This window comes from Dipteris shenzhenensis, chromosome 11 (genome assembly GCF_047967505.1).
Source record: "Dipteris shenzhenensis isolate YYH24624 ecotype China chromosome 11, Dip_SZ_1.0, whole genome shotgun sequence".
Classification (NCBI taxonomy): Eukaryota; Viridiplantae; Streptophyta; class Polypodiopsida; order Gleicheniales; family Dipteridaceae; genus Dipteris; species Dipteris shenzhenensis.
The window spans coordinates 25,822,162-25,833,100 of NC_141606.1; the positions used below are offsets into that span (position 1 = coordinate 25,822,162).

The following is a 10,939-nucleotide window of genomic DNA, read 5'->3' on the forward strand; positions in this document are numbered from 1 at the left end:
GGACACTAAAAGCAAGCAATAGTTGCCTCTACAAGTCAATACGGAGTCTCTGTCATCGAACGGAACAGGGAAAAGCTCAAAAAACGACTTTTTCTTTGAAAACTCTTAACAGGCTCTCAAAAGCACTTCGGAAAACCAAAGTGACTTTTCCAAAGGTTCCTCCAAGGTCTCTACACACTCGGATGCAAGTAAAGTCACCCACGAAGCTTCCCACAGAGCTTCTCCTTCCTCCCACAGAGCTGCTGAGCTTCCAAGCATTCACGCACGCTCAGCTAGATCACCCGGGCTCTGATACCAGTTGAGAGTGCTCTCAACGGAAGCAAGAACGGAAGAGGGAGAGAGAGAGATAGAGAGCCACACAAGTTTTGGTGGGTGCAAAACCACCCTAATCTTCTTTTTCATTCATTTATATATGTGTTTGAGTATTGTACATAACTGGGGTAAAGGCACAGTGACCTTTAACCCCCACACTCCAACTCAGAGAGGGAGGTGCAATTTCGGGGACCACCAAGGACCTAGGGAGATGTACTTTTTTGTCCCCATATGGGGTGATGGGACCCTTTGTAGGCCTTATTAGTTTTTAATCCATTTTGCTAATCCACTCCTTATGAGGCCCTTTTTGAGTCATAAATTCCCCTAATGGATTGCCTTGAAGTTTTCTGTCAAGCTTCAGGTTCACACTCCAAAACAGGATATGCTACTCTCACTGGGAAAGATCAAGGGATCCTCCAACAGTTAGAATGCATGAAGATACAAAAAGGCACAGTTTTCAGACTCTTAGGGATACCAATGGGGTTTGATGTCACAATGAAGCAAAGGTGGGATTGGGTATTGGACAGATTCCATAAAAAACTAGACAAATGGAGAAGCTTCCAAGCCAATCTAGCAGGTAGGAAACTGGTTTTTAATCTTTGTCTCTATCCTATTGTTATCTTCTATCTATCTTGTTGGTCTCCATCCAAAACTCGCCTAGACAGATTTATTACACTATGTAGATCCTTTTTATGGGGGGGTCTAACAAAATTTCTAGGGTTAGATGGGAATATTATATCAAACCCAAAGAGGAAGGATTAAGGGTGATTGACATCTCCTCTGCTTCCAAAACACTATCTACCACTTGGATCATCAAAGCTGCTCTTCATCCAAAGGAGGATTAGGCATAGCTACTCTTGAGAAGCATGAACTATATCAAACCATCCCTTTATTTCTACTCTTTTTAACCCTAAACCTTGTAAATCCAAGGGAAGTCCCCTATGGAAGTCTATTTGGGGAGCTTTTGAAGAGATAAAAGCCTATATCCTCTTCACTAGTAAAGGTAACTTCATGTTAATTGATTCTATTTGGGTGTCTTCTATTTTTAGATCTGCCACTCTATCAAATGATCAGTTCACAGTTGTAGCTAAGTTGTTCAAGAAAGGGCTTCAAACTTGGGGGCAGCTTTGGAATAGAGAACATATCAGATGGAAATCCTGGCTTGAAATTAGAAGAGAGTTCTCTTTAACCAATCAACGGCAAAGATTGATTATGGAAAGACTAGAATTATGGCAAGAAGATGTGACTTGAAAGGGAGGATCAATACTGTGCATGCACAAGGAGTTTAGCTAGGTGGGGTGCTCCTCCTTATTACCCATCCCAACTCCTACTACTGATATAGAGGATCTGCTTAGAACTCTTAACAAAAGGTGGAAGTTGAATGATGATAGAGCCAAATGGTACTACAAATTCCACAGAATTTGGACTAGGAATGTGTTTGAGAAAATTTCATGTCTTACCTGGCTAATACTTCATAAATTTGTTTGGTCTAATTCAAGAGCACTCAGCATTGGCAAAGGGGATGGCAAGTGTATGAGATGATTAAACTCTGTTGAGGATGTCTTCCACCTTTTTGTTGCTTGCCCTTATGCCAAGAAAGTATAAAGTTTATTCAGATGGAATGTGGTGAACCTGTTAACTGGAAAGCTATTCTTTTAGGAGATGCTTGCAAGGTAAGGCATGAGCCTTGGTTTATCATCAAGGCCCATGCACTCTGGCTCATTTGGATATCTAAAAATAATTTCCAATTTAATCATAAAGATCTTTCTACTGATGTTACATTTGTTGCATGGTGGAACAAGAAAAAAGGAGAATTGACTTCATTATTAGTGCATACAACCTTGAACATCAAAGGTTAAGTGCAAATATTTCTAAACACAAGCTCTCTTGTTTTATTTCAAATGATCATGCAAAGCTTCCCTCTTTTCTTCAAAGAAGATCTACCACAACTGGTGAACACCTACCCTCTTCCTAAGGTTCAACTCCTCATGCCTCTACAAGCAAAGCTCCCTCTACTTTTGCTACTAGTGGTCCCATCCACTCTACCTCTACTTTTGGGTGCCTCTCCATCAATTCCCCTTCTGTGGCTGTGGACCCATCCAAACAACCTCAAGATGCCTCTCTAGGATTCAACACTCAGATCCATGGCTCTGGCCCTTCTGCTCAGATTACTCCTATCCCTGTTGATCTCACCCAACTGTCATCCATGTCTATTGACCCTCTCTAGGGCCTTTTTGCTGCTCATGGACATTCTACTAACACTACTATTGCCCAGCACACTCTTCATACACCTCTGTTGTTGCTGCCTCATATTTCAAGGAAGATACCTCCAGCTTTTCATTTCATCCTTGAAATGTCACTCTTGGCTTTTTTAGGAGTGTATATTTTTGTTGTTCTTCAAGATGTAAGGGCTCTTTTAGCCACAACAAAGAGTTCTAATACTATATTTTTTATGTAGGACATGATATAAAGCAATAAATACACACTACTTTTATGCCCAAAAATGAAAGCACAAATCTCTCTCTCATAGATTCAAAATCAAAAACCTCCCTCTCTCTCACTAAATCTCCCAAGAAGCACTCAAAGAACTCTCTTTTTTTCAAAATTCTCAAAGATATCTCTTTCTCTCAACTGAAATCAAAGAACAATACAATGAATCACTCAATCTCACATAGACGAAAATCTCAATCAATGAATGGAAATTTCTCTTAGTGATGGAATGTAATGTTCAATCCTTTGATTCCCCAAAATCATCAACTTGAGAGAAGGCCTACTTCATGATGTTGATCTTGAGGAAAGGTGTTGACAAAAGTCACACTCAACATCATGTGATCATACGTGCATAGCACTAACCCAATAAAGTGCTATAAAGGAAAGGGTTACATTCCCTAACCCTAACCCTAAATGGGTTTGTATATATTCTACATTTTCAACTAAATCTAATGTACAATTTGTGATATGTTCTCTAATTGTGCCCTCTCTCCTCATCTCCACTCTTTAAAAATCGCAATGCCTCAAGGGAAGGCAAGAGAGCTCTAATACCATGACAAAATATGAAGAGGGAAGATAAGAAGAGTGGAGATGAGGAGAGAGGACACAATTAGAGAGCAAACCACAAATGACTAACTATACACTAGATTTAATTGAAAATGTAGAATATATACAAATGCTTTTAGGGTTAGTCTTAGGGCATCTAACCCTTTCCTTTATAGCACTCTATTTAGTTAGTGCTATGCACATATGATCACATGATGTTGAGCATGATCTCTCAATAGGATATGTGATTGCCATTAAATTTGAAATTTCATCTCACTACTAAATCCAAGTGGTGACACTTTTAATTACATTGCAATTGAGGTTGTCAAGATTGGAGGGATCCTTCAATTAGCATGGAAGATAAATTAAAAATGACATTTTGATAGCTTTGCTACACAAAAAGCATACAAGCAAGACTTTGAGCTGATTCATAGTCTTCTTGGAGATTTGAATCAATTCATGAATTCATGATAACTTTTCTACAAAAAAATGCAAGCAAGTCATTTTTGAGGTAATTCATAATCTTCACAAAGTTGTCTTCAAAATTTTCCTATCTCCCATTCCTCAAGTCTCAGTTTGTACTTTTGCATTCACATGTTCTAGTTTGTCTTCTCTCTTGCATAAATTTATGAAAGACGATTTGTCTACAACAAAGAATGTTAGGACAATGTTCATGAGATACCCAAGTTTAATGTCATAAATGTTATACTATCTAAAGCAAAGATCCATTTTTATAAGCAATCCAACATTTTAAGCTTACAAATCTTACAACCTATGAGAAAAACTTGCTACATAACTATGATAGAACTTACCACAAATCAATTACATATGTAAGCCACTTGCCTTTAACTACTTCATCATAGTACTCTTTTGAGTATATGGTCATATAAAAAACAAAGCCCATTACACTTAGAGCTCCAATAAGGGTGTCATTTATATACCAAATGCTATATCTAGTTGATATTAGCATTTCCTAAAGTATATACATTATCAAATGAGTTTACAATCTCCATTTTTTGCATTTAAAAGTCCATTTCTCTACTTAGCTGAGTTTGAATTGTCTTGTATATAGAGCATTTGTGTGTACAATAAAATGGTTCACCTAACATTGATCGTTAAGTGGTGGAGCTGGCTTGTTATTGATTCATCTTGATGGAATTCTCTTGTTAGGGAACGATTAAACACTCCATAATGAGATAAATTCACAAATGGAGGGGCAGTCCAAAACCAGCATTGGCTCAAAGGTACATGAATTAAAGGCAATGGAGATTATTACCCATCTTCATAAAATCATATTTACAAGAGGATTAAGCTTCAAAACGCAAACAGATTTGTCAAAGCTTTAGAAGTCCTCGTCTATCCGAAACACATGGTTGTTACCATCCAAATTTCCTAGACCTGCCATTACAGACGCTTTTTGATATTCCCCTACCCTCTTTTCAAAGAAATTCGTCTTCCCCCTGCAAAAGAGTTATGAATCAGTTGATAAACCAATCCTTTTCTTACAAAATCCCGCTGTATCCAAACGCATTATGTTATTATCTGTTTTAGAAGAGGGACAATACAGTGGCTAGCAATAGCCAAAAGGAACTTGCAGAAGCGTAGAAGAAACTAATAGAACTCACTGTAGAGAGATGAGTTCCATCCAATCGAAGGGATTCTGGGCATTGTAGATCTTGCTATACCCTAGTGCAACCTGTGAAATTATGGCAATATTATCTAAGGCAATCACAGTAGACTGGCAATGCCTTCACAGAAGCAAGAAGTTGCATTTAGCTTCAAATTCAAAATTACCATCAATCGATCTGCTACGAAATCAATGTACTGGCTCATTAGAGAAGAATTCATCCCAACAAGATCACAGGAGAGAGCCTCGCAGACAAACTCTCTCTCAATATCGACGGCGTCGGAAAGGATCTCCTTGACTCTTGCTTCAGGAAGCTTGTTCTCCAAGAATCTGCAGATAATAAGAACAATTACATCGGTTCTTTGCCCGAAAAACCAAAGATCCAGGCAGGAATTGTGCTGCGGTAGACTTACGTGTACAACAAACAAGCGAAGTCGCAATGAAGACCCTCGTCTCTTGAAATCAACTCGTTTGAGAATGTCAAACCAGGCATCAAGCCCCTCTTCTTCAGCCAGAAAATGGCGCAGAAACTATTTGGAAATGCTAAGCATAAGCTTCGAGCCAGAAAGACTTTGCAGCAAGGAATACATAGCAAGCATTGCATGAAACGAAAATAAAAGCGCTTGCAATGTCATACCTGCCGGAGAAAAAAATGCCCTCGACGCAGGCAAAAGCAACGAGCCTCTCAGCAAAGCGACTTTCACTGAACAACAGAGCGATCGAAATCAGAAATGAAAGAGACTTCGAATGTCCTACAGAGAAATTGAGGAACAGAATTCAGATCTACCTTCCAATCCAACGAAGAGCCCAATCTGCCTTTTTGGCCACGCACGGAACCGTTTCAATTGCATTGAAAAGCCTGGCCTTCTCTTTCGGATCCCTGATGTAGGTTTCCAAAAGCAGGCTATACATTTCTGTACAAGATACAGATGCGAATTTCAGAATCGCGCAGCACAATGATTTTACCCTTCAACAGACCTGACAAGGAAACGATCCGGCACCTACCAGAATGAATATTCTCAATGGCTATCTGAAATCCATAAAAAGCTCGGGCCTGCACGAATGCAACACCCTTCGTTAAGCGGCATTGTCCTGAAAGTTTCGAATCCGTAAGCGTACCTCCGAAAAGAGAACTCACTTACCTCGGGGACTTGAATCTCCTTCATGAACCTAACTCCCAGGTTCTCTAAGACTATCCCGTCAGACGCGGCAAAGAAAGCCAACACATGGGATATAAAATGCTTTTCATCGTCCCGCAGATTTTCCCAATGTTGCGGATCGGAAGACAGGTCGACTTCCTCAGCTGCAGAAGCAACAACAAACAGAAGCATTTCTAAGAAAAGGGAGGGGGGAGGGGGGCTACCAGCGAAGAATGTCTCAGAGAGAGCCGCAAGCATACCAGTCCAAAAGCTAGCCTCTGCTTTCTTGTACATTTCCCAAATGGCAGGGTATGTGATGGGGAACATGCAGAAACGCTGGGGATTGTCGAGGAGGAGGGGTTCAGGCTTCTCGATGAGAGAAGGCATGGTTGGGGAGGAAAGGTAAGGTAAGAAGGTTTGAGGAGGAAGAGGGCGGAGAAACTACGGCGATGAAGGAGCTATGGCGAAGCAGGAGGATCGAGGTGAGCTATGGCGATGGAGATGAGGAATGAGGATGGAGAGATATTTTATACACAAACAAAGAGCATTGGAGTTTTGAAAGTTTGAAGTTTTGCCGCTTTTGCGTTTGTTCTCAAATCAAAAGGCGGGTCTTTCAATTTTATCGTTTCTTTGCTCGCTCCTTCCATTTTGAACCCCCCCCCCCCCCTCTCTCTCTCTCTCTCTCTCTCTCTCTCTCTTTTTCTCGACCATCCCGGCCTTTCGATTAGGTGTCACCATAGGGCGCCTGCCTCCCCGACCAATTGCCCCTTGCTCATATAGCTTGTGCCTCGCCCACCTGTGCCCCTCGTAGTGGAACATGGGTGCGTGAGCATTTGGGGGCCCGCCAGGCATGGGCAACGAGGGGGGATTTCATCATATGTCTCACACTCGAAGCACTGCTCATAAACTTCACCACACCAAAGGTTGCCTTCTCGAATCTCAACATGTCAAGCCACGGAGGTCTCCCTTAGCCTTTGATAGCGCCAGGAAAGAGGGAGGCACTCTACCTCTCCTCTAAAAATTGGCTCACACACTTCACTCACTTACAATATTTCCCAACGTGGCAAAGGCGTCCTCCTCTCCTTTCCCTACTCCTTTCAACGCCTTTGATGCAATTGAAATTAGCCCCCTTCACCTCAAATAATGGCTCCTTTCAATACCTTTGATGCAATTGAAGTTAGCCCCCTTCACCTCAAATAATGCCTCACAACCACTCACCATTTTCTAAGGTGCAAGGGCCCCAATCAATAGCCTCAAACTCTCCATAATCAATAGCTTCACACCCAAGCTCCCTCCCTATGCCCTTCACTAGTCAATAGCTTCACAAACAAGCTCCCTCCATAGCTTCACACACAAGCTCCCTCCTTCCCTACTCAATAGCTTCAAACCCAAGCTCCTTCCCCGCTGCTTACCGTGTTGCACAAAAATTTACCATGATATGTACACACTTGGGAAACGGTTGAGGTTTGACCTATAACTGTTGTGAAGAAGTCATTGTTGCAATGCCTAAATGAACAAATGTGCTCATTATGGAGATAAAGTAGCATCTGCTTGAGAGAGAGAGAGAGAGAGAGAGAGAGAGAGAGAGAGTTGTGTGTGTGTGTGTGTGTGTGTGCGTGCGCCCTAAACCCTAACCACCCTCCCCTCTCTCTCTCTCTCTCTCTCTCTCTCTCTCTCTCTCTCTCTCTCTCTCTCTCTCTCTCTCCCTCTCTCTCCCTCTCTCTCTCTCTCTCTCACATGCAGCATTTTGCTTTGTGCAACTTGGAGCAAAATGGAGCACCTCTGATACTAATCCAAGGTAGGTGTTTAGATGCAACTCCTAGTCTGCAAGATAGAATGGTGAGCAAGGACGTTTTATTTGCTACTCAAAAACTTGCCTAGAGTCTTCTTGAAGCTCGTCCAACTTATGTAAAGGCTAGCTCACACTATCTTCTACAAGCATTATCAATTGGAGCAACTAGTAAACATTGGCTCCAAACAGAGAATGGCAATATAGAATGTGTAGGATTCTCCAAGCCATCATCACCTACACTCTATAGGCAACATATAGCTTTGCTCTATGTAAGTCTTCCATCCTAAATTGGTCCAAACTTCATCAAGTTCTAAAGTTAGTTGCACACAATTTGCAATTCCAAATGTTCTCTCCCTTGCTTGTCATGTACACCTCACATATTTCTTCTCATCACACCTCAACCTTCTCCACACTTTCCACTCATACTTCCTCTCTCAACCATTCTATTCCTCTCTTTTTTTATGGTCCACAAAACCTCCCTTACTCCTCATCAAGTTTTTTCCTTGGTCCTTTTTCTGACCAACTAAGTCACAACACTAGATTTTTTATACAACTTTTCCTATACCCTTGTAATTGGTTGGTTTGACTCAATTCAAAGAGAAATTTCTTAGAGACAAAAGTTAGCAAAGGCACACAAGTGAGGTAACGAGAAATCCTTGTTCTAGTTACATATTGAGGCCACCTAAATGGTCCAAATTTCATCCAACTCTATCAAAATTAGTCGCACATAATTTGCAATTCCAAATGTTCTCTCCCTTGCTTGTCTCGTACACCTCACATACTCCTTCTCATCATACCTCAACCTTCTGCACACTTTCCACTCATACTTCCCCTCTCAACCATTCTATTCCTCTCTTTATTTGATGGTCCACAAAACCTCCCTTACTCCTCGTCAAGTTTTTTCCTTGGTCCTTTTCTGACCAACTCAGTCACAACACAAAAATTTTGCTAGAACTTTTCCTATACCCTTGTAATTGGTTGGTTTGACTCAATTCAAAGACAACTTTCTTAGAGACAAAAGTTAGCAAAGGCACACAAGTGAGGTAACGAGAAATCCTTGTTCTAGTTACGTATTGAGGCCACGTCTAGGATTTCTGGAGACTACCTTGGAGTGCAAGTAAATTGAAATAATGTAGTCCAGAAATTACTGCAAAATTTCGAATCTCGATCAGACACTATAATCTTTGGCAAGCCATGATGAACAAAGATATGCTTGATGAATAAATGTGTAGCTTACTAAGCCGTTAAAGTCTTCTTGCATGGGATGAAATAAGCTTGCTTACTAAAGCAATCTACTATCTTCCAAATCATATCATTTTGATTCGCTATAGTAGGAAAACTTATTATGAAATCCATAGATATTTGTTTCCAAGGTTGCGTAGGAATAGGCAAAGGCATTAGCAATCCTAGGGTCTTTCCTTTGTAACTCTTGATCTTCTGGCAAGTGATGCATTTAACTACAAACTTAGCCACATCTTTTCTTATAGTAGGCCAATGAAATTCTCTTGCTATCACTTGTAAAGTGGCGGTCACTCCCCTATGTCCCATATATGGTGGTTGGTGCATTTCCTCCATTAGAATTTGTTTAAAGGGTCGAGTGATGCATAATTTCTTTTGATAAAAGAGGTATCCATCATTGCATGAATAGTCCAACATAGGATTCCAATTATTATTCTCTAATTTGTTCCATGTATTAGAAAAGTCTGGATCCCCTTGATAAGAATTCTTCATACCTTCAAAAGGCTGGGTCTCTATAGTAGTGATGTGATTAATACTTGGCTTTCTGCTAAGAGCATCAACAACTACATTCTCTTTTCCAGGTTGATACTGAATCGTGGGCTGAAAACTCTGTATAAATGATGCCCACTTGATATGCCTATTGGATATAGGTGGCTGAGTCAACAAATGCTTGATATTTTATTGATCGGTTTTGATAAGAAACTCAGATCCCATCAAATAATGTTTCCACATTCCTAAGGCATGCACAACAGCGGTTAATTCTTTATCATACGTACTATAATTGCATTCTGTTGGTTTTAATTTTTGGCTCTCATATGCTATTGGATGTCCATCTTGCATAAGTATGGCTCCAATTCCATATCCACTAACATCGGTTACAACTACAAAGAATGGTTTAGAGAAATCTGGTAGTCGCAACACAAGAGCTTGTGTGAGAGCTTCTTTCAAAGCTGTAAAAGATTTATCTTAACGCTCAGTCCATAAGAAATGTTTAGCTTGTGGGGGTTAAAGGTCACTGTGCCTTTACCCCGGTTATGTACAATACTCAAACACATATATAAATGAATGAAAAAGAAGATTAGGGTGTGGTCTTGCACCCACCAAAACTTGTGGCTCTCTGTCTCTCTCTCTCCTTCTTCCGTTCTTGCTTCCGTTGAGAGCACTCTCAACTAGTATCAGAGCCCGGGTGATCTAGCTCAGCGTGCGTGAATGCTTGAAGCTCCGCAACTCTGTGGGAGGAAGGAGAAGCTCTGTGGGAAGCTTTGTGGGTGACTTTACTTGCATCCGAGTGTGTAGAGACCTTGGAGGAACCTTTGGAAAAGCTACTTTGGTTTTGCGAAGTGGTTTTGAGAGCCTGTTAAGTGTTTTCAAAGAAAAAGTCGTTTTTTGAGCTTTTTCCTGTTCCGTTCGATGACAGAGACTCCATATTGACTTGTAGAGGCAACTATTGCTTGCTTTTGGTGTCCACTTCACTTCAGGAGCTTGGAAACACCTTCATTCTTGAATCTGGGATCATTTCATTGGATTCCTGACTCACTGTGTTAGTTTCTGCGTTTTTTGCCCGAGTGTTGGAACTCAAGTTTGGAGCAACCATTTGTAGATCTGTCAGTTCCGGTGGACTCAGGAGGTCCTAAAACTTCTATGTTGCTCATCATTCGCACTCCGGTGGAGTTTATAAACAGCTCTATTTCCAAAAACGTTTTTCAGTCTGTGTGTTGGACCTAGTGATTGAGACAACGGTTTCCAAAACCGTCTGTCCCATTGCGTTTCGGACGCCCAAAAACCCCTACCTGT

The 10,939-nt window shown here is 40.9% G+C and overlaps 1 protein-coding gene across 1 annotated transcript; it reads right to left on the reverse strand.

Moving 5' to 3' along the window:
* Nucleotides 1-4,581: 4,581 nt before the first annotated feature.
* On the reverse strand, nucleotides 4,582-6,661 carry LOC147896826 (ribonucleoside-diphosphate reductase small chain-like). The gene is made up of 9 exons (XM_087381413.1): nucleotides 6,375-6,661; nucleotides 6,118-6,278; nucleotides 5,981-6,029; nucleotides 5,763-5,889; nucleotides 5,613-5,678; nucleotides 5,389-5,505; nucleotides 5,143-5,305; nucleotides 4,974-5,044; nucleotides 4,582-4,808 (listed from the first exon to the last, which is right to left on the reverse strand). Exons 1-9 carry the CDS (start codon nucleotides 6,499-6,501, stop codon nucleotides 4,691-4,693), a joined length of 999 nt encoding a protein of 332 aa, XP_087237539.1. The 5' UTR covers nucleotides 6,502-6,661; the 3' UTR covers nucleotides 4,582-4,690.
* Between the last annotated feature and the right edge of the window lie 4,278 nt (nucleotides 6,662-10,939).

Excerpts from the sequence above, each read along its gene's own strand:
- LOC147896826 (XM_087381413.1), bottom strand. The coding sequence starts at position 6,501 with ATGCCTTCTCTCATCGAGAAGCCTGAACCCCTCCTCCTCGACAATCCC. Across the intron at positions 5,306-5,388 it reads TTCGCTTGTTTGTTGTACAC|ATTCTTGGAGAACAAGCTTC; the intron begins GTAAGTCTACCG and ends TATTATCTGCAG. Across the intron at positions 4,809-4,973 it reads ATGGAACTCATCTCTCTACA|GGGGAAGACGAATTTCTTTG; the intron begins GTGAGTTCTATT and ends ACTCTTTTGCAG.